This window comes from Ovis canadensis, chromosome 3 (assembly GCF_042477335.2).
Source record: "Ovis canadensis isolate MfBH-ARS-UI-01 breed Bighorn chromosome 3, ARS-UI_OviCan_v2, whole genome shotgun sequence".
NCBI lineage: Eukaryota > Metazoa > Chordata > Mammalia > Artiodactyla > Bovidae > Ovis > Ovis canadensis.
This window is the reverse complement of record NC_091247.1, coordinates 35,030,795-35,057,085: the sequence shown is the minus strand read 5'-3', so window position 1 is coordinate 35,057,085 and position 26,291 is coordinate 35,030,795. Positions and strand designations below refer to the sequence as shown.

Here is a 26,291-nt window from a genome sequence, read left to right as displayed (position 1 = left end):
TGGAGAGTGACTGCACAACAATGAGAACAAACTTAACACTACTGCACCGTATACTTACAAATGGTTAAGATGGCAAATTTAATTTTACGTGTCTTTTACCACAATAAAATAAACAAAATAAATTTACAAAATAATATACAACAAAAAAAACACCTTGAACTGAACAAACAAGATGATTTGTAACAAGGATAAACTTCAGTCCTACTGATTCAACGGCATTAATCACATGTAAGACCTTGGAAAACATGTCCTTTGAGAAAGAGCTGAAGAGCAAAAAGGGAGAGGTATGTTTAACCTAAGAAAAGAAAGACTGAGAGAAATCTGAGAGGCTTAACACAGAGAAGGGAACCTAAACTTACTCTGTGCTTAAATAAACTAGAGTTTACTCATTCATTCATTCACTCAATAAATGTTTATGGAATGTAAACAATATGCCAGGCACTGTTCTAAGTATTTACGATATTTCCAGTGAACAAATATCTCTGCTTTTGTGGAATTTTACGTTCCATTGGGAGGAGACAAACAACAAACATAATAAGTAAGTGTGGTAGGCTCCCGATGATCTCTGGGGGTACTCATTCTTATGTAATGCCTCCCCTGTGTGTACGCTGGACTTAAGCAGAACATATCAAAAGTTTTTTATAGACACGATGCTAGCGCACATTTAATAGGCTACAGTGTAGTGTAAATTAACTCATATGCATATTTGGAAACCAAAAAATTCATGTAACTCACGTTATTTTGATATTCGCTTATTTGCAGTGGTCTGAAACCAAACCCAGTATTTCCCAAGTATGCAAGTACGTGAAATGTTCAGAAAAGAAAATCTAGATCAACAGAAACTAGATTAGTGGTTGCCCAAAACTGGGGGTGGGAATAGAATTAACTATAAATGGGCATTGAGGGATATCACTGGGATGATGGAACCATTCAAAAACTGGATTAATGGTGATTGTTCAACTAGCTTTACATTTAAAACGGGTGGATATATGATATCAAAATAATACCTCAAAAAAAGCTGTTAATTGGGGGTGTTAATACAGACATTCCTAAGAAAGTCACATAGGAGTAAAATCTTTAAGGAGGAAGGGCATTAGCTTTGTGATTATACAGGGGAAACAAGCCAGATGACAGGAAAGCTATGCAGAGACCCAAGGGCAGGGGCATGTCTGGTGTGTCTGCAGCACAACGAGGCACTAGTGTGGCTGAGATGATTATTTTTAGAAAGCAAAGCAGGAGATGAAGAGAGAGCAAGAACGATGGATGGAGGATGGTGGTGACGGGAATCACGCTGAGCTCTTTGATACCCCTGGAAAGACGGTAGCTTTTACTGTGAGAAAAAAAGAGAGGGATATGAAAGTCCTGGGCAGAGGAGTGATACACTCTGACTTGTGTCTTTGAAGGATCACACAATGTAAAAGAAGTTATAAAAGGCTCCACATAAGCTAGTTAGCTCTGGAGTTACTGACCTCTCTCATCTGACTGAGATACAATATACTTTCTCATAATTCAGAGCTTTAAAGAGACTTTAATGTTTATGTGGATTCTCAAAGATATCGCCTGGGAAGTCTGTAAAATTTGGAGACTCATATTCCCAGCTGCAGACACTCAGAAGTCAGGGGCTGTGGGTGCGAGACTGAGAGAGTATCTGGGCATCCTCAATCATGTTTATCTAAGGAAATGGCCAGGGTTTATTATAAATGAATGTTGGAATTGATTATTTTATTCTATTACAGATAAAGTGACCTTTTTCTCCCTTTCTCGAAAAACCTTACCCAGTTGTTTTTTTTCCCGGCATAAATTTCCATGTTCTCTCCATACTGTGGCTCTTCCAGTAACGTCTGGTATTCGAACATGAGGCGGGAGCTCTCACGAAGGCGGCTGCACTGAAACTGGTGATACTGCTGCACAAGTTCCTTCACCACCAGTAGGAGACATTCAGGGTTTGATGGATTCCAGGAGGCAAGGTTCTGTGGAAGCCAAAAAGAAAAGCCCAGTAACAAATGAGTTTCCACACAAATCCAGTATCACACTGGCTCATCAATATAGAGGCAAAGAGGGATGAAAATCTATGAGAAATAGACTTTTTTTTAAAATTGAAGTATAGTTGATTTACAGTGTTTTGTTAGTTTCTGGGGTACAGCAAAGTGATGCAATTATACACACAGATATATATGTGTATATATATATTCTTTTTCATATTATGGTTTATTAAAGGATAGTGAATACAGTTCCCTTGCTATAGAGGAGGACTTGGTTACATCTCTATTTTATATAGTTTATATCTGCTAATCTCAAACGCCTAATTTATCCCTCCCCCACCCTTCTCCCTTTAGTAACCATGTTTGTTTTCTAAGTTTGTGAGTCTGCTTCTGTTTTGTAAATAAGTGCCTTTTTATCATATTTTAGATTTCACATATATCATAGGGTATTTGTCTTTCTCTTTCTGATTTACTTCACTTAGTATGATAATCTCTAACCTCCAAGTAGCTGCAAATGGCATTATTTCCTTCTTTCTATGGCTGAGTAATACTCCATCGTAGGTATGCACCACATCTTCTTTAGCATTCATCTGCCAATGGATACTTAGGTTGCTTCCATGTCTTGGCTATAATAAACAGTGCTATGAACATTGGCGAGCATGTATCTTTTCCAGTTAGAGTTTTTCTGGATATATGCCCAGGAGTGAGATTGCTGGGCACGTGGCAACTCTAGTTTTTGTTTTTTTAAGGAACCTCCATACTGTTTTCCATAGAAGCTGCACCAATTTATATTCCCACAAATAATCTAAGAGAGAAACAGACTACTCTTAATTAATGATAAGCTCAGAGCTGAAGTCAGAAGGGCCTCTTGAACTTGCTGGTTTTTCCTGCTTTCTAAAAATTCTTGCAGACAATCAAGGAGAATTCCACTATGGGCAGGCAGAAATAGTCAAGTGTAAAGTAGGGTAATAACAAAACAAGAAGCCAAAACATCCTAAGAAGACCATAATTTTAGCCCTAAAGACTTGTTTCTTATTCTTTCATAATTTTAATTTCTTCCATCTGCACCTAAATTCAGCATTAAATGCTAATGTCATTCAACTCAGATCCACAGACCATCTGCATCTATAATACCAGATATAAATGAACACTCTGTAAACATTAGAGCCCCACAGATATGTGAGCACAATGGTGGTGGTTCAGCCTGAAAAAGATAGGAATGGAGTAGAGATGACAGGAAATACAGTTAGGAAATGAAAGGTCCGGAGAAAAAGAGAAAGGACGTGGCTATGACAGCCTGACCAGGAAAGGAGGTGGGAAAGATCTGACAAGTATATAGCTGCTCTTAAGCACACAGTCATTCTTTCAACAAATACGTATCAAGTACCTATTCTGTATCAGCCACTGTTCTAGGCAGTGGCAGGAATAAACCAAGTCCTTGCTAAAGGAGCTTACAGTTTCACTGGCCAAAATAAATAATCAACAAAATCAGATGGTAATAAATGCTACTGAGAAAACTGGTGAAGGAACAGCTTCAAAGGAGAGAAGTGATCAGCTGTGCCAAATGGTATTGCTGAGTAAGAGGAGGCCTAGGAACTGACGGCTGGGTATGCTGACACACAGGTCAGTAGTATGCTCCACAAAGGCTATCTTGGTGAAGCAGAAGCTTGACTGTAGAGGCTTTAAGAGAGAATGAGTGGAAAGACATTAGAAACGTGGTACAGACAATGCAAACTGGTAACCAGAGGGGAAGAGAAAGTTTTGCTCAGATGTTTACAGTCTGAGGGAATATCCCCATAGAGAGAGGGGAACATGCTGCTGTAAAGGGAAGTGGGCACAGAACACCATCAGAGAAGATAACAATTAGGTAGGCAGAATGGGATCTCCAAGAGGGATGCCTTAGAAATGAGCACAGAGAATCCATCTGTAGGTACAAGAGAAAAGGCCAGTTTAGGATTACAAATGTAGGCAGGCTGTTCTATGCGGTGATAGAAGCTTGTGGTGGTTCTCTCCTAAGAGTTTACATTTTCTCCTTGAAACAAGGCCATCAGCTGAGAGTGAGGAAGAAGGAGGGGATACAAGAAGTTTGAGAAGAGAGTGTGCAATAGTCATTTAGAACAATAAACAATGAATGAACTGGGGAAATGGAGGAGGAATTCCAGACAGCACTAAAAGCCCCACTGGGCTTGAGGTATGATTTTAAGTGAGACCAATCAGCATAAATTCACTCACCTGGGTGCAATGTGGAGTGGGAGGAATTTAGATTTAACAAAGGTTGGGATTTTGCCAGGTAAGTACAATAGAAAGAGGGGCAAGAGATCTTTGAGGGCTTGCAGAAGAATGATTGTAATTATGGACACAGATGATAATCGCCCTAAGCCAGGAAAAAGCAAAGTAAGTTCATAAGAGAAGTGAGAGTTAATGGGAAAATGACAGGACCAATGGTCCTGGTGAGCTGGAAGAATTGTTGCAGTTGAGATTCTAAAAAAAAAAAGGAATTCTAAAAGACAGGAGTTGTGGTCGGAGAACAGGATGTTTGATCTGTAATGGGTACTGACAAGGACTGGCTGAGCATGTGCCTGGCTGAGGGAGGTGGAGGGAGGACAAGATCCCTGCAGGAAAGGAAGTCAGGGACTGAGAGGCCCGCATGTGGGGAGGAGCGTTTATGTGAATATTAAATCACCTGCAATCACAAAAAGAGCAATCAACAGTGCTGAGAAAATAACTGTGAGCCATGCACCAAAATCTTCAAAGGATGTCTCTAGATAACAAAAGGAGGGAGGGGTGTGTCCTACTGTCTGATGGGCTGAGTTTCAAGGCTGGGGATGGGGTGTCAGGGAAAAGGGAATGATGGTTTCCTTGGCAGCAGCATCGAGCAGGGAGAACACCTACCACCCCTCCAAGTGTAGTGATACAAAAGATGAGAGAGAAATCAGCTGTAATAAATAAATTATTTGAGAACATGGAAGGAAAGAGAATCTCAGGGCAGAGGATCTGAATATTCAGGCTTCAAGAGCGGGAAATATTATGTTTGGTCCCTATTCCCACCTCCAGATTCTGGTTTAACTGAGTCAATCTGAAGTGTGGTCTTGGGCACTGAGGGTTTGTTTGTTTAAGCTTCCCAGGTGATTCTAAAATACAGCAAAGGTTGAGAACCACTGACTTTGGCGGGGTTGGGGTTGGGGAGTGGGGAGGTGGAATGGTGTAGAAAAGTTAAGGGTATCGGAGACTTTACTGATCACAGACCATGTTAATACCGCAAAACACTGAATCTCTAGAAATTTAGAAATCTGGCACCTATAAAGGAAAACACCAATACATTATAAATGCTCAAAAGGTGATAATTATATAGCCTGCTGAGTACTACAGAAATTCTAAGAACTTTTCATATATTCAAATTAATCCTTAAGACAACCTACAAGTTACATTATTATAGCATTTTATTTAGATGAGAAACTGAGGCCAAAAGTAGTTTGGTATCTTGTCCAAGGTCACAGAGCTATTAAATAATAAAGCTGAGTTTTGAACTTAAGCAATTTAGCTCCAAGTCCCCGCTTAAGCACTATAGCACAGGTTCTCCTACATTCTGGTCTCAGGAACCTTTTATACTCTTAAAAAGTATTGGGGTGGTACGGGAAGGGAGGGGGGTTCAGGATGGGGAACAAGTGTATACCTGTGGCAGATTCATGTTGATGTATGGCAAAACCAATACAATATTGTAAAGTAATTAACCTCCAATTAAAATAAATAAATTTATATTTAAAAAAAATTTTTTAAGTATTGGGGACCCCAAGGAGCTTCTACATATATGAATTATATGTATTAAATATACTATAGTAAAAGTTAAAACAGAAAGTTTCAAATATTAACTCATTTAAAAATAACAATCCTACTACATGTTAACATAAAAACATTTTTAATGAAAAAACTGTATTTTTCCAAAAAATCATGAGACGCATGGCATTGTTTCATATTCTTGCAAAACTCTTTAATGTCTGATTTAATTAAAGAGCTGGATTCTCATATGTGCTTTTACATTCAATGTTGCAATATGTTGTTTTGGCTGAAGTATATGAAGAAAATACAGCCTCATTCAAATACGTACTTTGAAAAAAGAGTAGTTACACAGCCTTTCCAAATAATTCTGGATGTTCTTCTTTGATACTACACCAAAACTCAACAAGTGGTGGTTTCTTAAAGGTTAGTTGTAATGGGAATCTAAAACTACTTTTTTTCTCTTCCATTATGGTTTATTACAGGATATTGAATCCAATTCCCTGTGTTAAACAGTAGGATAAAATTATATTGATAAATATTTCACACTCTTACCCTAAATTCCATTTGTCTATCCTGTACTTTAAATGAAACTTTCACTCATGTATGACTTTGCACCATCATTCATTGGTCATTTAGAAAATACTGATTCACTGAGTTACGGAGATATTCCAAATGTTAACACACTTCATTTATATAATACCAAAAAATCACATTCTTTAATACCATGACCAATCTCACCAGAGAAGTCTTCTATCAAAAGAAAACAAACAGAAGGTAAAGAAATACATCCTTTAAAAGAATCATAATGATTTTTCCCCAATAGTGGGTTGACTTAGGGAGTAAATGACAATGGAGAAGTCACTAAATGCTCTTTCACTTATAGGAAAGATAGCTCTTCAGGAATATCCAATAAAGACTCGATGAACAGAGGAAAAAGCAGGAGCTTCAGCATTCTACAGTGAATCAAAGAGAGCCCTTGCTATGAAGTGACTGAACAAAAAGAATATAAACTCCTCACTGGCAAACTTCTGAATCTCAAGAGCCTGTGGTCCTTTCGAGGTACTCAAGACCACATTTAAAGTATCAACAGGATATAACAACACAGTATAAAACTCAAAATGATCATTATATAGCTGGCTATGCATTTCCTTCAGAAATCATCATTAAACACTGACATATAGAAAAAAATATGCAATCTTCCCTTTCTTGGTCAAGTATTCAAGTCCTTCTTCCAATACAAAAAGAAAAAGCTTCCGCTGCCTCAGTTTAAACTCTTTATTTACCTTATTTATTTACTTATTTTTGGCTGCACCGGCTCTTCGTTGTAGTGCACTGGCTCTTCTTTGCTGCATGAGCAATCTTTCTCTTGTTGTGGTGAGCAGGGGCTACTCTCTGGTTGTTGCGCCACACGCTCTTGCTGCAGTGGCTGCTCCTGTGGCCGAGTACGGGCTCTCGGCACTCAGGCTTCAGCAGCTGCAGCGTGTGGGCCCAGCAGCTGTAGCACACAGGCTTAGCTGCCCCGTGGCACATGGGATCATAGTTCAGGGATTAAAATAGTGTCCCCTGCACTGGAAGGGATTAAACCAGTGTCCCCTGCACTGGAAGGCAAATGCTTAACCACTGGACCACCAGAGAAGTTTCTCTCATTTTAAACTGTTAATTCTAAAATTTCTCTTTAGCTACTTGGCAAGTTACAGCCTATATCTACAAAAATTTTTTAAATTATGAAAGCATATAAGCTGGCAAATACCTCTTACCAATTTGAATTCATTTCAAGTGATTCAATATAATTATTAAATGCATAGTAACGACATGCCAAGCAGTGCCTTTCCATTAAATACAACCTCCCAATACATGGAAATGCATTTGACCTCTCTGGACATTCAAAGTGCACTTCAGTGGAAAACAACTTAGTTGAAAAACATTCTCATCAAGGGAAGCAGAGATATGTTCACTGGGATAAAAATTCCTCTACTGCCGCTGCATGACCACTTTTACATATGAAGTCATTTGTGCTTTGAATTACTTGGCCTAGAAGGGGAGAACATAGAAGATACACAAGATTTTGGTCATTTTCTAAGACTAAAGCATATTTCAAAAGCAGGTCTAACAATGCAGGACATTGAGGTTTTCCACACTCTTGAGAAGGAGATAGAGAAAAATGTCTAGAGCTTCTTCAAGGAAAGGGTGTGGGGGCATAAATTAAGAAGCCTCTTTATGAAAAAAAGAAAAGTAAGTTTTTCTCTCTATGCACAAGGTTCTTATTTTACTTATTTTTGGTGATATATGAAAGAGGAAATCTTAAATAAGGATGGTCAAGAAGAGTAGGCATGGGACATGTAATATATCAACATGGGAAGGAGTAAAAATGCATTAGGAGAAAGTGATAAAAGTATAATAAAAGAAAACAGACAAAAGTGAAAAAATGAACTACTATCATGAAACTTTATTCATTCTCACCAAACACATATGAAGCAGTTCAGGGAAGATATCATGCCGGTGCCTTTTGAACGCTGGTTAATTAAAGAGGTTGAACAACTCTGATGATGCTCAAGTGTAGACAACTGAGAGCATAGAATGCAAACCTGCCAACCCTCAGTGACATGATATTCACTAAAGTATCAGTTTCTAACCAAAGAATTGGCATCTGCCTCTTTGTAGTCACAACCTGTCTCCCATCTAGCAGTAATTCTGGATTCCCCACTCTGGCTCACTCTACAGGCTGTCTGATTTAAGGGATGCTCCTGTTTGTGTGACCCTCAACCTTCCCACGTCTCTCTCATTGATACACTCTACCACATATGTTATACTCCCAAATCGATGGCCCTGCAGACTTGAAAAAGCACAACCAATCCTCAGCTTCTTATGTGAGCTTCCTTACGTGAGAATACATCAGATTATAACTCTTGCAAACGCCTAACTCACTTCACCCCCAAATCACATCTCACTTATTCAAAACAAGGCTTCTCAGTCATACTAAAGCAAATTCACTCACAATGACACAAATATATGAAAAGAGTCAGGAAACAATGTACTAGATTCACAGCACTGGGGAGATGAAGAAGAGAAATAAGCAAATTAGTAAATGAGCCCTGGGACCATCACTGACTAATAAGGAAGGGGGAAAAAAATCTTATAAGGGGGAAAAATTTCTTTTAAAAAATGCTTACAATAAAAACTGTTAATTAATAAGAGGATAAAGTATAGATATAAATTAGAAACACTTCTTTAAAATTATCTGACACATTACAAAATTATGTACAACTACCTAGTACTATACACAACATATAATACTGTACTATATATTTGAAAACTGCTAAGAGAGTAAATCTTAAAGGTTCTCATCACAAGAAAAAGAAATCTATAACTGTATGGTGATGAAAGTTAAATTTATTGTGGTATTCATTTCATAATATATACATAAATCAACATGTTGTACACCTAAAACTAAATGTTGTATGTCAATTATATATTACTAAAAAGTTAAAAAACTGTGTGTGAAGAGTATATAACCTTCAGTTCAGTTCAGTTCAGTTCAGTTCAGTCGCTCAGTTGTGTCTGACTCTTTGCAACCCCATGAATTGCAGCATGCTAGGCCTCCCTGTCTATCACCATCTCCCGGAGTTCACTCAAACTCACGTCCATCAAGTTGGTGATGCCATCCAGCCATCTCATCCTCTGTCGTCCCCTTTTCTTCCTGCCGCCAATCCCTCCCAGCATCAGAGTCTTTTTCAATGAGAACTCTTCGCATGAGGTAGCCAAAGTACTAGAGCTGCAGCTTTAGCATCATTCCTTCCAAAGAACACCCAGGACTGATCTCCTTCAGAATGGACTGGTTGGATCTCCTTGCAGTCCAAGGGACTCTCAAGAGTCTTCTCCAACGCCACAGTTCAAAAGCATCAATTCTTCGGCACTCAGCTTTCTTCACAGTCCAACTATCGCATCCATACATGACCACTGGAAAAACCATAGCCTTGACTAGATGGACCTTTGTTGGCAAAGTAATGTCTCTGCTTTTGAATATGCTGTCTAGGTTGGTCATAACTTTTCTTCTAAGGAGTAAGCGTCTTTTAATTTCATGGCTACAGTTACCATCTGCAGTGATTTCGACTAATAAGCAAATAAATGTGATTTTATTGATTTCTTCTTTTTCATAAACTAATGTTTCATTGAAACAATAATATACACATGGTAAGAGAAATAGCATTTTTTCTGATAGCATAAGAGAATAAGGAATAAAGGTAAGTCTTCCTCACAACCTATATTATCAGATCCCTCCACTCTCCAGAAAGACTATTCTTATCCCCAGACGGAGCTACCCTGAGACCTCTACAATGTATAGAGTACTCACAGAAATAAATATTGGTATGGCAAAAAATTAATTAGGGTAGTTTTATAATCCTCAATGGCTTTATTTTCAAATAGTCTAATAATTCTCTTCATTCTTATAAGGAGAGCCTATTGAATCTGAGATTTGAGAATGTTGCCATGTTCTTTGAAGTTGCTGTTAATTACAGTCTTGAAAACTCAGTGGGTTCTTGGAAGCACAGAAGCTAATTAGAAAGAGATGCAAATCTGTGACATCCAAATGAATAGCTAAGACGACAACCAACATACGGCCATTTTGGGGATTAATATGGGCTACTAAAAAATATTCCTAGAAGTACAATTAAGTTAAATTCTCACACTTGCTTAAGAACTATGTCTGAGAAGTAAACTGAAGTATTCTGCTCAAATGTGGCAATTTGCAGCCTGTGTTCAGTGGCTACGGCTGGAGCCAGGAGTAAACCTAGTAGAGGGCACCCCAGCCTCTTAACCTGCTTTAACCAGAACACCTCTGTCATTCTGCTTTTGGTTTTTGTTTGGTTGGTTGTTTTGGTTTGGTTTGAGTTTGGGTTGTGTTGAAGTTTTACCTAACGTCATTTGAAAAAAAATTTATTTTGGGGGAAGTGGATCTAGTCTGCTGCTGCTGCTAAGTCACTTCAGTTGTGTCCGACTCTGTGAGACCCCAGAGACGGCAACCTGCCAGGCTCTGCCATCCCTTGGATTCTCCAGGCAAGAACACTGAAGTGGGTTGCCATTTCCTTCTCCAATGCATGAAAGCGAAAAGTGAAAGTGAAGCCGCTCAGTCGTGTCCAACTCTTAGCAACCCCATGGACTCCTCCATCCATGGGATTTTCCAAGCAAGGGTACTAGAGTGGGGTGCCACTGCCTAGTAAACACTTCACTGAAACCTTATGCTTCTTTTATCCTTCCTATTTGTGACCATCTTCATCATGATACCGGAGGCCCTCCCAGGAGGAATCCGAAATCATACAATAGCCTGGAGGATCTTCTAGATGTGCTGAAGAAAAGCATTTTCTCTGCTTTATAAGGCTGTAGCCCCAAGTCATGAAATTATAGATTTTATACATATAGACAGAGAGAGAGAGCTCTCATGGCTTGGGAGTAAAAGGGACTCATCTCCTTATTTCATACATATCTTAACAATAAACAAAGTGGAACCACAATCTTCTCAAAAAAACCTAGTCTGCTTGGGGCTGGTCATGGCAGCTTCCACTGCATTCTGTCCCTGCTCTCTCTAGAGCTCTCCAAGGTTCTGACCTCCCTCTCAATCAACAACTAAATTCCCTGGATTTTCTGTGACCTAGGCTTTTCTAAAAGGTCTGATTTATTGCCTTGCAGGAAAAAAAAAAAGAAAAAAGACAGCAGTCCATTCCCTGGCTTAAATCTTCTGGATACTAGTGGTAATGTGATACTAACCCTATGGCAATATAGAACATGACAGATAAACACCTTTGAGAAGGACAAAGGTAATGTGTTGGGCAAAATATACAAATAGCTTGGTTTCTGAAAAATCACTCTTCTGCATGATTTTATGAAAGAACCAACAGGTTCACAAATGAGAAAAGGAAAAATAAAGAAATCCTAAATCTGAATTTTTTTAAATGCCATTCAGTGGGCAGCCTCACCAACAATTACTAGGTAAGCAAAACTTCCAAATAACAGAGGAGTTCTGGGGAATCTTCAAATATCTACCACCTACTGGTGCATCACACCAGAATTTCTCTACCATCCCTGTTTTATGCTCAGCAGGCTCATTGGAACTGACATACATGTTTGCTTTCTTCCACAGGTCAGCATGCTTTAATCTAAAATATACAAAAGTATCTCAAAAATACAGGCTTCCCTCATGGCTCAGACGGTAAAGAATCTACCTGCAATGGGGGAGACCTGGGTTTGATCCCTGGGTTGGGAAGATCCCCTGGAGGAGGGCAAGGCAACCCACTCGAGCATTCTTCCCTGGAGAATCCCCATGGACAGAGGGGCCTGGCAGGCTATATGGGGTCGCAGAGTCGGACATGACTGAGTGACTAAGCACAGCACAGTACATCTCAAAAACAGAGTTCTAGCTCCATTTAGAAAACTCAGAAAAAAAAAAAAACACCTGTAATATCACTTTTTGCCCATGAGAAGTTGCTTACAAATGACCTTTCAGCTCCTCCAAAAAGAAAGTGACCAGCATGCAACCCCAGGACACGCTGAACTGCTACTTCAAATAGGTCTCTAGGGTCACTTGGCACATTTCTAAGTTCTGTTTCTTTGGAACTGGAATGGAGAGATGGGAGCAACCTAGGGTGGAAGACAACAGGGGAAGAAAGGAATCTCAAACCACATCTGTTGACCCAGCATTTCTTGTCTATCAAGAGAAAGAAAGTAAAGAGCAGATTCTTTTCTATCTTGGAAACCCTGCTCCAAGTGGAACAAAGTTGAAAACAAAGAGGCTCCCCAGAGCCTTTATGAGCCTTTCTTCTTTTAACAGTATAACCACTTAGAGCACAGGACCAGCATCTTTTCCAAAACGAATATAAAAGAACTAAGACTGGAAACACTAAAATCACTAACTGCTGAATTTAATAATAACCAAATCTACTCTTACTTCTTCCCTAAGATACTGTCTCTACACACACAACTTTAAGGCGCTATCTTTAAAATACAAAATCAAATCTATTGGGGGCCAAAATGCTTAAGTTTTATACCTACTGTTTCTCAAACAAATTTTTAAAAGCATGAATAAATAATATTATTAAGTTCAATATTTGAACAAAATGTCAGTGTAGACTAAAATTTGACTGCTGCTGCTAAGTCACTTCAGTCATGTCCGACTCTGTGTGACCCCATAGACGGCAGCCCACCAGGCTCCCCCGTCCCTGGGATTCTCCAGGCTAGAACACTGGAGTGGGTTGCCATTTCCTTCTCCAATGCATGAAAGTGAATTTGACTAGTGATCCCTAAACATTTAGAAATCTTTCTGTCTGGCCCGCAAAGTGTTTCAAAGAAATTTAAATTCCTTTAGGCCGTACATGTATCCAGTTCACCAAAACCCCAATTTAAAAAAAAAAAAAAAACTTTCATGACCCCAGATTGGCTGTGGCTCTGAAGTGAATGTTGCGATTCACCTGAGCCTCTGATGCCACACACCTTCTCAATCAAGCCTACTTGGACTCTAAGAATAAAACACAACATTGCCATGACAGAAAGGAAATTAGCAAATATGATTTCCAACTTGACTCAAATTGTTTTTCCTGGGGATGCATTTAAATTGTCCAGGTTGCTCGAATATCATCCAGGGATGTGATTTTGAAGGAAACAGCTTGTTTCTGGTTTTCCTGGCTGTACTACAAGAAACAACAGTGTGAGCTTATTTTAAGTTAAAGTGTGCTTCTGTGTTTCTTTACAAGAAATTAACTGCAATCATTTAGTTAAAGCAAACACTTTGTTAGGATTTCACTTCTCATTAGAAAAATGTCTTCAGGAGTCTTTTGAACTTAAAAGATGAAGAATCCCAATTTCTGCACAGAGATTTTAAACTTGGAGCAAATTATTTAAATAATGGAAGAAGATGATTAAAGCTTAGTATCCTTTGTTGGCACTGAGTGTTTTATAGCCATAGGTGAATCACAACACCACAGGAATCCTACCCAGTCTCCCCTGTCAAGACAATAATCTCTTCTCCACTGAAGTCAGGACCAGACCTCAGGGTAGATTCTCATTTCTTTCCAACTATGATAATCACAAAGAGACCTATAGGAATGAGCCATATGGAACAAAACAAGAGAACAAACAGCTTCAACCAAGTTGTTATTTTTAACCAGACAAACACCTGCAAGCTCCGACGCCTGGTTTCTGACCCCTGCCCTATCAATGATTTCCCCAGCTAGACTTGGCCCCTGGGCTACAATGATTTATACTACACAACTGCTTCTCCTCACCATAGCGAGCTCCCTGGACTTAATTCCAGACCGGCAGTATTTGACAGACCTTCGTCCTCTTAGCCAAAATCCCAGTCTTGGGCCTTTCTGGCCAGTGGTCTTGAAGCAACCAAAGTCCTAGTAACACAGTTTGCATATAAATAATTAGGGGAAATGCCAACTGAAAAGAAGGCTCTTCTTCAAGCTCTTCCTGTTACACCAGCCACAGGCAACTACTAAAAGAGCAAGGAAGAAAAAGCAATGTAAAGTAGACCATCAACTAAAGGAACAGATACCCAAAAAATGTAACACACAAGATAGCAAAAATTTCCAATGTCTTCATCCTTCCCCCTAAAAACTCCACCTCACCCCAGGTCCATATAACGTCCTTTGCCTAAACCCACATTTAGTAGACATCTATTATTTGATTTCCAACATCCATTTCCCTTCCTCTGGTAAGACAAACCCAAATCTCCTTGGGAAACCACCCCTCCCCACTCTCAGGCCTGAGTTTTGAGTAAGACCTTCTACTTCAAGCTCCATGATGCTGACTGCCTAACCCCATCAACATTTCCTGTGCACCGAGGAAATTCAGCTATGTGCACAAGTGCAATGAGAAAAATGAAGACGACAGCTGGGACTTCTGAGAAATAAAAGTAGTCTTTCTTCCCATGATAGGAGAATACAAAGTTTGAACTGGAGTAACAATTTTATATTCACTAAGGAACAGACTCAAGTTGCTGGGTGAATATGAAGAGTAAGAATAAAGTCAACACAGTGGAAGGCAGAGCAGAGAAGAAAAGAAATAGAAACTAGGTCCTTAAATGACATTATTGTAGCCACTGGACCAAGCCTTATCTGAAGCCCACCTCCGGTCTTTTAAGTTCTGTAAGTCAATGAACTCTCCCTTTATTGTTTAAGCTAATCTGATTCAGGTTTTCTGTTGGAAGAAAATGAGGAAGGAGGAGGAAAAGGAGAGGGAGAGAAGAAATAAAACAGTACTGATACACCATGTCACTATTTCACCTCACTAAGACAAAGAACAGAGGGAAACATTCATAAACTCTGATCATTATTTGAGAGCCCTTCAATCTAAAGTATACATTTGACATGGCTCCTTATGTTTTCTGCCAGAGGAAAAAAGAAAGCTTCTTATATTACTGCAGGAAAATCTACACAGAGGATTAATCTATTTCCACAAACCCAACAATGATTAAAATAATTTCCCTTAAGGAAAAAGTAAATTAAAAGGAAGGAAGGAAAGATGGACGACTCTACTGCTATATATTACAGCTCATTCAATATATGTTAAGTTAAAATGAATCTGAAACAGGTATCAGAAATGTTCCCCATCCCAGAGCTTTTCAAATACCAGTAAGGTATTTGATTCAGTCAGTAATAAAATGAGATTTCTGAAAAACTCAATACTGCTACTGAAGGTTGCAAGGGAAAAAAGTGAACAACTGTTTCAGACCAGACAAGAACATTTTGATTAGTGACATGTGTCTTGTGAATGTATACAACAAGCAGCAGCCCAGCACTTTGTTAACACGCGCTCAGAGAGGCCTTTACTGCCTTCGTGGTCCTGTAAACAGGAGGTATTTTTCCCTTTCCTCCACTTGAGTGAAACAATCGGCATGGACACACTGTACTAGGTGTCTTATGAATGCTGGTTCCATGCCAAGCTTGAAGTGTGCAGCTTCGACTAATAAGCCTTTACATCTTTTGCACAGATTCTCTCCAGAGAGATTAAAAATAGGCCCCCACAATAGCAGCCACAGTGACGGCCCCAAGTCATTTGTCAGCTGAGCAATACACAGTGATTATTACTCAGTTTCATCAATTTTTACTTCCTTAAACTCAACATCCCTCTCCAGTCCCCAAGGCCATTCTTCTAATCACTTCTTTCAAAACTGTGGTGCTTCTCACAGTCAACAAAGAGAAGTACCTATTTCAAATTGTACCACCCAAACAATCTTCCCTGGGTCTCAGCGTAAATAATTACAAATACATACCCTGCCAACGATGTGCCTCAAGAATCTTAACAATGCCCTTATAACCTAAGCCACCAATATCTATTACCAACAACACACTTTATCAGACAGAATGGGGTTCTATCAATAAACACCACTTTTTAAAAAAATTCTTTAATAAAGGTCTGTCGGTATACAATCTTCATTGACCAAAGAAACCTGGTATTCTCAGCAATATATGAAACCTTTTCTACCTACAGCTCTACTTCCCATCCTATCTATCACCAGAATAACTGTAAAAGTATCTATTAAAAAGACAGACTCTCAGATCCTGCACTCTGGGCAGCAGAGGAGGAGATGGTTAAGTAACATCACCAATTCAACAGACATGAATTTGAGCAAACTGCTGGAAATATTGGAGGACAGAGGAGCCTGGCATGCTGCAGCCCATGGGGTCACAGTCGGACACGACTTAGTGACTAAATAACAATAACACACTTAGACACTGATTCAGTAAGCCTGGAGGGACACCCACTTTGTGGCCCTAGAGAATCTGTTTTGTAATTTTTGGAGTCACGTTCAGGTATCCTGATAGCAAGGCAGAAACCCAGGAAGTTAGATCACCTTTCTGATGAATTTTCTTATTGTGCTCAAAGACCCAAATAATTTCATATAAACTCACTGATCCTTCAATAAGATCCACTGTTTAAATGATGGCTAAAGGCTCCATCCACTAGAGCTTTCCATTCGAGTTGCCCTGAACATTTCCCAGGAATAACAGAATGTGTCTTCAGACCTGTGACCTATTTTTAACAATAACTAACATTTGAAATCCAGGGCTAGCCACACCCAGAAAAGAAAATCTTCAATGATGGAGAACCAACATCACTCGTGAATTCCTACAAACTGGATCCCCCTCATCTGCCTAGATTTCTACCTTCCAGGCTCCTCCTGAGAACCCATCATCCCTAATTTAATGCCATCTGTGTGCTGTGATTAGTCGTGTCTGACTCTTTGCGACTCCATGGATTATAGCCCACCAGACTCCTCTGTCCATGAGATCCTCCAGGCAAGAATACTGGAGTGTGTTGCCATGCCCTCCTCCAGGAGATCTTGCCAATCCAGGGATCGAACCCAGGTCTTCCGCATTGCAGGTGCATTCTTTACCATCATCTATGCCCCAGAAAAAAGCACCAAATAGCTTACTAAATGGTGTGATCATCCTTAAATTGCAAGTATTTATTGGTGTGTTTTGGTTTTTTTTTTTTTTTTTGGCTACACCGTGGCAAGTGGGATCTTAGTTCCCTAACCAGGGATCAAACCCTTATCCCCTATAGAGCAAGTGAGGAGTCTTGACCTCTGGACTGCCAGGAAAGTCCCTATTTGTATTTAATTTTAAACCACTTCTTTTCTCTCAAATGTTTTTATGATGCTTTCATTTATATTAAGGAATTACAGAGGAACTGCAAATTGGCAGCTTCAGCCTGCAGACACACTTTATTTGACCTACACAAAATTTCTACTTGAAAATCTTTAGACAAAGCACACACATTTCAGCAGGACACAACCACCACCAATTACAACTGCTATATACTGACCTTTTTCACTCATTTGTATTGCCTAGCTGGCTCCTCTAGGCATCTGAGTTTGCAACAACTAAATTCAGATTTTAGGGAATTTACTAAGATTAATTTTTAGTTCCTTCCTTGGTCCCTTCACTTACAGTAGATACATAAGGTGTTTATTGGCATCACATAAGCAAAATGCAAGACAAATGGCTAAAGTTTCTCAGACACTGAAAACTAAAGATGCAAAGAAAGTTCTCCTATTCAGTGTACCCACTACTGTTCATGAAGAATGGGTGCTACAGTTCTTTCATATTACCTTTCTTCTATAAGACTATAAACTACCCAAGAACAGGGACAGTATCTTACTCATCTGTGTGCAAGAGGGGTGCTAGACATCATGGGCTATTCAATGTGGGCACTCAAAATGATTTGTCAAATGATCACTACTATTCAATTCATTATGAACTAAGTTAAATATATTAAAGGATCTGAAAAATTTCCAGTGTCAATAGAGATACTGGCTCTTGGGAGCCAAGTTAATCTGTGGTTATGAGAAGAAGTAGACAAAAGGAAATGGGACAGCAATTCTGAAAATACAATATTATAGTAAGACTAATTAAAGTCATCAATCATTAAAAGTTTGAACAATCTGAAAACTATTATCTTAAAAGCATTTTTAAGACACAATTTTTCTCTAAAAGCTAGCACACTTGAAGTAAGAAAAAAAATTATTTTAAAAATCAAATTATCATGGTTCAACAGTCAAGGTCTAAGGGGTACGAAATAGCACATTAAATCAGTTCTCCGTTCAAAAAAACCTGCATGAGATGTTGATCTTCCTGTTTTTCATAAACCTTATAATTGTGCTTCCAGAAAACTACCAAGCATCTGCCTCTATGTAGCTAATTCTTATCATCTTGGAGCCCTCACAAGGAAACAGAGAGCATACGGTGCCAGGATCACTCTCTCCTCCGCCAAAATCATTATGCCTTGGAGCCAATTTCCTCTTGGTAAATTTTGATCAAATTCCTTCAATTTGCAATTTCCTCAGCACTAGTAATGGCTACACATGTCACAAGTCAGTATATATGTGTTTTGTGTTTAACACTATAGATTATAAATTTAACAGTAATATGTACACATGTGCACATGTGTAAACATCTATGTATGCAGCCATACATACAAAGGCATGCACACTGGTTCCTGTAAGTATCTTTACATGACTGTGAACACCACAGACGCAAAGCCCATTTGGGCTTACTGAATCCAGTGATAATGCTCTGGTAATTAACATTACTTTGGAAATCTGCATTAATCAACTCTACGATGCAGCTACAATATGACAATCAAGCTTAATAATAATTCTGATGCTATAAACAGTCCCTTAAAAGCTTCTGAATCATCAAAAAAAAGATCAAATTATCTTTTACTTTAAGGGTAAAGAGTATTTTTATCAAAAATCAATTATTTTAAAAGAACTGGTGATCCATATATAACATCCACAGTAAATTTTTATGATTATGAATATTTGATTAACCAGTACACATATTTCCTAGTTATTCTTGATAAAGCAGAATTTTTTTAATTTTTATATATGACTCCTATCTTTGAAATGTACATATTTACATATATTATTAACAGGAATTACAGATTAACCACAACACCATATTTTACAGACATGGTAATTCTTCAGTCCTTTAAATGCCAAACTGTTGACTCTCTAGTTGTGGTTATTCTTTATAATAAGCCATATTAAATATAATTCACCTTTCCTGATGAATCAAGGTCATTTTTATAACAGCGTATTATACTGCCAGTATATTTTTTAAAAACAATGATATCATTAGAGGTTTTTAAGTGAATAGGCTGTCCTTAAAATGAATGCATCCAGGATACTTTACCTTAATAATCCTTCTGTTGATTTTGATAGTTCTTTTCTATCTACTTTATAAACATTTGTCTCATTTTGCTATATCCAGTGTCATTGTAAATTTTAATCTTCAGTCATACATTATATACAATTATCTAAATAAAAACTAAAGATGCTTCTATAGCTCATATATAAAATACAGCATTTAGTCCCTATCATAAAATTCAGAACCTCTTTCTCCGGGAGGGTGGGGTTATGTTTGGTTTGTGACTATGTACCAGGTGGTTGAAGGTGCACAAAATCTGGGACATACTCCCACCTACCAATTCACAGGAAATGTAGAGGAACATGTTAAACTGTGCCACGGGAATATAATCAAAAGAATCTAAAAGACAAATAGATCTGCTTCTTCAATCATAAACTGCAAATGGGGGGGAGGAAGATGGAGAAAACTGACAAGTTACAAGATATTTAAAAGGCGTAACAATTACAATGCACAGGTTTTGATTCAGACAATTTGAAATTTGAATACTGGTTATTTCATGATGCTACAGAATTACTGTTATTTTTTTTTAGACAAGATAATGATATTCTGGTTATGTATTTTAAAAGATTCCTTATCATTTTTAGTAACATATGAAAATATTCACAGATGAAATGATAAAATGTACAGAATTTGCTTCAATATAATATGCTAGTAAGTGGATGGAGTAAGTGGATGAGGGTACTACAAGACTGATCATGAGCTGACAATTACTGAGACTGGGTGACAGACCCATGAGGATTTACTATATAATACTTTCTACTTTTGTATATACTTGCAATTTTCCACAATAAAATTTTTTAAAATGAAGCACTTTTTAAAATAAAGCAACCCTATAGTTAGAAAGAATTTTGTTTTGCTTTGATTTCTAAAAATTATATCTAAGATTATGCTTTGATTTCTAAAAATTGCTAGTTAAAAATTCATACTAAAAGTTAAAGAAACTATAACAGTAATCTTAATTTTTTAATCCAGTTAAAAGAGTTTCTCAGTTTTCAAAATCTTCATTCGTCCTTTACCTCAAATGTTATTAACATTTTACACTGCATTACTGTCTTAGAAAAGAATTCTCACAGGACAGGCTGCAAAACAGCACAAAATTTTAGATCACAATTATAATAGTCATAAATAAAAAGGTACAAAAAAGTACCAACAAAAACTAAGAAAAGTATCCTTGGCTCTCTTCAGGAAGTTAAAGTTATTAGGTTAATGGATGTAATTCAATTGTTTATTTTTAGTCCTAAAAGTCTGAAAATTACTATTACAGATTTTCTGATTCAGTAAGAATATAATTAAGGGTGCCTATGATATAGTCACTATGAACTTCAAAAGAAACATTTATAACATAAATCTACACCTAATACCAAAATTATTTCTAGTCAGTTCTATTCATATATCAAGACAAACATACAAACTCAAACGTTCAAAATCGAAACAATTTTTCATATTTTTCTGACCCTAAAATGCTTTAAATCTAACATGGGTGGATTTAGTGAATTTGGTTTTAGGAGTAGCATTACCTAGGTAGAGGCTGAAAGTAAAACAAACGGTTAACATACACTTTTTGTATAATAACACAAAAATAATATACTAGTTTTTACATTAAATCAAAGTTCATTGGGACAAATTTTTACATTTTTTAAATAATTCTCATAGAACCTGACTGTGCTAAAAGTTCATGTTAACCTTGCAAACATCTCCAAGGTAATAAAAGAAATAAATCCTTTTAAAATGTACCTTTAAACATATAAATTATATACAATGGTTATTATATATTAATAATGGTTATTATATACTAATCACTATTTTTACCAATTAATTTTTTCAAATCTTCTAAAGAACTCCTTTGATTTAAAAACGTGACTGATCACTTCTGGTATGCTATATTTTAGATACTATAAGTAATGAGCTGACCTTCTTTTAAAAATCTATTATAATCCAGACTTTCTACTTTTCAATCTGGCTTCTTTACAAATGTTCTTGAAACATATTCAAGAAGCTTCATTAAATATGTTAAGTGTTTTACTTATGATAATATTGTGCTTCTATGGTATTTTCATAATCCCAACAACTTAAAAACATTTTAAAATGCATACAAGGTCTACTGAGTCATTGCCAATTCAAGGCTACAAACCATTCTATGGTTAAATGATTACATCAGACCAGTGTAAAGGTTGTGCTGGCACTTTACTTTGCAGGTTTAAATATCCTGGCTCTTCCAAGCTTATGTGGGGGCTGCAGTTTGGCATAAAATTCTCAGCCGGATACAGATAATTTATCCAAAAAACGTTTGTAAATGGCTAAAATTTTTTTTTTTTTTTAAATGTTGGAGAACGCATACATTAGAATTAGTTTCAAGTTTATAATACTGTTTCCCTTTTTAATGTTCTCATCCCCGCAGATAACCCAAGAATAGTAAAATAATCCCAAACCTAAAGATGTTCAGTAAGTACAAAACCTCACTTCGATATGAGTTAAAATGCAAACTCAAAGATCAGAATAAACTGCTTTGAGTTATAAAGGGAAACCAGAGGGCTTCTCTGAAAATACAAACATCTGCTAAACCTTCTATAGTTAAAGATTATATGTTGCCTTTGGTCATTTTGGTTTCTACACCTCTATTTTTATTTCCATTTTTCCATTCAAACGTTACTTTATTCTTCACAACAGCCTTGCGAGATAGGTACTAATATTAGTAGTTTTATTAATAAATAAACACATAGATGTTAAGTACCCTGATCAGCATAGTCCACATAGTAATCAACAGAGCTGAAACTAGAATTCAGATCTGTTTCAATCATATTCGTTTTCAGTAACCTTAGTTTTCAGCTCTGGTTGTACACAAGAATGAGCTTTCTAAAACCACTGGTGCCCCGGCTCTAACCTAGACTAAGGTAGAATCTTTAGGAGATAGGAGGTTCAGTATATTTCCAGTGTCCCCATAAAAGAATCCCAGTATTACACAAAGCAGCAACGTAAGCACAGAAGAGTTAGCAAGGATGGCAATATTAAGCGAAACACTTGTAAAGGCAAGCTTTAATGCCATTTTTTTTTCTCACCCTACATACATCCATGTCCTCATTCCCAAATTAGTAAATACCAAGAAAACCTCATTTAATTTTAATATTTGCCTGCGTGAAGTGTGGAGAAGGAAATGGCAACCCACTCCAGTATTCTTGCCTCTAGAATTTCTTGGACAGAGGAGCCTGGTGGGCCACAGTTCGTAGGGTCGCAAAGAGTTGGACATGACTGAAGCTGACTTAGCACACACACATGAAATCTATTGGGAACATAAATCCTAACATCCACCAAAATATAAAAGACAACTGCAGCTGAAATACCTTCTGAATGATGTGTAATTTTATACTCTCTTTACTGCTATCTCCCTTCATCATATTTTACTGCTCTTCATTCCTTTCTGAAGGAATATATCCTAATCTTCCTAATAAACTTCTAATCTTCCAAATGAAACCTTTCTCTCCCTGAAGAATTAGTAAAGATTTGCTGATGATGAACTCACTGTTCTTGTTACCTAAAAATGTAATTATTTCACTTAAATTCTTGAAGGATATATTTGCTAGCAACAAATTTTAAATGACTGTGGTTTTAACTGCATTAAAGATATTGTTTAACTGTCTTCTACCATCCATATTGCCATAAGAAGTCAGCTAACAGTCTAATAGTCATGCTTGTGTTTTCTCTAGCTATTCTTAGATTTCTCTCACTGCCTAGTTATCTGTAATTTTGACATCGTGAATCTAGAAGTGTTTTTCTTCTAACTGGACTTTCTGAATCTGAGGAATTATGCTAATTTTTGAATGATGAATTCAATTTGTTAATATTTTATTACAAAATACATACATAGACAAGGTCACAAAACAAAAATGTATATATAGCTCAATTAATAATCATAAAACCAGCACCTGTGAAAGGAATGGAGCACATGTACAAAGCTAAGCTGACCAGCACATTCTGTCTCCCAGAGCAACAATATTCATGGATACGATGACCCAAGTGAGGCTAATCAAGACTAACAAGGCTCAATTCTAAGACTTTTGTTCGTGATGTCATGATGTCAGATTTTCTCTTATTCTGGTATTGTGATGTTGACCTAGAGGTATTAGGAGATGCTATGAAGAACCTGAGAACAATGCCAGAAGAGGGGGAGGTAGAACAAAGCCCTGATGCCACCAAGTATTTGACCCTAAAATCAGTCATGTCCCCGGCTAACTCTACCCCAGTCTTCTCTGTTATTTGAGCCAATAAATCCTCTTTTTACTTAAGCCAGTTAGGTTACATTTTCTGTCACTTGGATGCTACCAGAATCTAACTGATACAATTCATCATATGATTTCCCTTCTTGAAGCACTTCGCCATCTGAATTTTGTTATTATCTTTCTACCTTATATCATAATTATCTACGGCCAGATTTCTTCCACTACTGAACTGTGAGCATGGAGCACAGGTGCTGACAAGAGAGGTACTGGATAAACATATACTGAAGAAACTGGGACTAAATCATCCATCTTTATATCCCTAATACTTAATACAAAGGCTTAAATATACTACAGACTCAATACATGCTTGTAGAAGGAATTAACTGACAAATAAGCAGCTGGAAATAGAATTTCAATAGAGCAGAGATCAGGACACACACAAACACTATCTTGAAATAACACTTTTCAGAGACTAGAATGATCCATGTGGTAGTGAATTAGAGTTGAAGACATCAGTAATAATCATGTTCACTTAATATAAATACAAATGGCTAATATATACATATATTTCTACATATACATATTTCCTTGATCTATACGCTGAGAGGACCCAAAAGGGGACACCCAAGTAGCAACAAGCACACTTAGCACTCAGATCTTGGTTTCTAATACCTTTCTCCAATAAAGTAAAAGAACTAGGGCTTCTTGGGGAAATGGTTGATTCTAAGGCTAGAGCAGGAACTAGATAAGCTGGGACTGAATATCTTGTAGTCCTATAAAGTAAGAAAGTGCTCCAACAAACAAATCTATAATAATGGGGGCATGTCAAAGGAAGATAGGAGCCAACTGAATAGCTTCCAATGGCCAAAGCTGGAGCAATTTTAGCAACAAAATAAATAACACAGTAGTGGATTGTAGCCCAAAGTATAAAATAAATACCTATCGGCCCATACTGATATAAATAAGTGACACAGGAGAACACACAAATCTCCCATACAGAAAAATTACAAATAACTTATGCAGGTATTCTGCCCTTGAAGAGGTAGATCATACCTCTTAATCTTTAAGTGTGGCTTACACACAGTAACTCTTTTCTAAGAAGGACAGTACGGAAAGGATGAGAAAAGAGTAACTTTACAGTAAAGCAACCTGACAAACACTCTCTCAAGTCAAGTGATCAAGGTCAATATCAACAGTGATAAGTCATATTCATAGTATGTACCCTAAACATGATGTGATGAAAACAGCACTTTAGCTCTGAGGTCTTCCTACCAGAAGACCATAACTATGGTCTAACCATGAGAAAAATATTAGACAAATCCCAGTTGAGAGCCATTCTATAAAATATCTTGCCAGTACTGCTCAAAACTATCAAGGTCATCAAAAACAAGGGAAGTCTGAGGAACTGTCCCAACTACAGGAACCTAAATAGACAAGAGAACTAAATGTAATGTGTTATCATGGATGAGATCCTAGACAGAAAAAGGACATCGGGGGAAAACTAAGGAAATCTGAATAAAGTTTGAACTTCAGTTAATAATGATGAATCAATATTGGTTCAGAATTGTACAAATGTATCATAGTAATGTTAGTGTTAGTTACTGTTAGTCGCTCAGTCGTGCCCTACTCTTTGCGACCCCAAAGACTGCAGCCCACCAGGCTCCTCTGTCTATGAGATTTTCCAGGCAAGGATACTGGAGTGGGTTGCCATTTCCTTCTCCAGGGGATCTTCCCAACCCAGGGATCGAACCCAGGTCTCCCGCACTGCAGGCAGATTCTTTACCAACTGAGTTAGTGATAGGCAAAACAATGAGGGGTACACCGGAACACTCTTACTATCTTTTCAGTAATTGTATAAATCTAAAAGTTTATTAAAAAATAAATAGCCCTTCACCCATAAGGCCCTGTATACCAAAAGGACACAAAGTAAGTTAGTTGTAGACTAACTTTGAAACCTTTGAAACAAGCAGAAAATGTGAAATAATCAATTTAGAGATTCTAAGGAAATATAATCAATAATCAAGTGCACATTTTTCTTTAAAAATGTAGAATAAAATGACTCCTCTGAAAAACTAATGTACGCATATTAATTTCATAACTATTCCCAAAAGTGCACCCCTCACAACAGGTAGCTAAAAAAGAAAAGCATCAAAAATCTGTGGAATTCTTAAGACCACAGGGGAAAAGATATCTTCAAATCATGAACATCTCAAAAATGTCTTGGTAAACCATATTTTTTTAAAAAAGGAAAACAAATTAAAACCTAAGGCTGCAGTAGTTGCTTAAAATCACACCCTAAATCTATAATGAATAATCTTTTGTATTCTAAACTCCTAAGAATTTTGCTTTCATCTACTTCTATAATTTTCTACTCTTTACCTATGCATATTAATTTCATAACTATTCCCAAAAGTGCACCCCTCACAACAGGTAGCTAAAAAAGAAAAGCATCAAAACTCTAAAGCATCAAGAATCTGTATTCTAAACTCCTAAGAATTTTGCTTTCATCTACTTCTATAATTTTCTACTCTTTACCTATGCAAATTCTACTCCGAGAAAACTAGTTTGCATACACAAAACAAAAAGACAACATACTAAGTGGGAGAAAA

General features: G+C 37.4%; 1 protein-coding gene across 2 annotated transcripts in view; it reads right to left on the bottom strand.

Annotated features, from left to right (window-relative positions):
* BABAM2 (BRISC and BRCA1 A complex member 2) overlaps positions 1-26,291 on the bottom strand; it is a 401,503-nt gene that overhangs the window by 279,910 nt on the left and 95,302 nt on the right. For both annotated transcript variants that reach the window (XM_069582871.1, XM_069582872.1), the window contains exon 5: positions 1,776-1,970. In XM_069582871.1, coding sequence (XP_069438972.1) covers positions 1,776-1,970 — 195 coding nt within the window. The remainder of the gene's footprint in view (positions 1-1,775; positions 1,971-26,291) is intronic.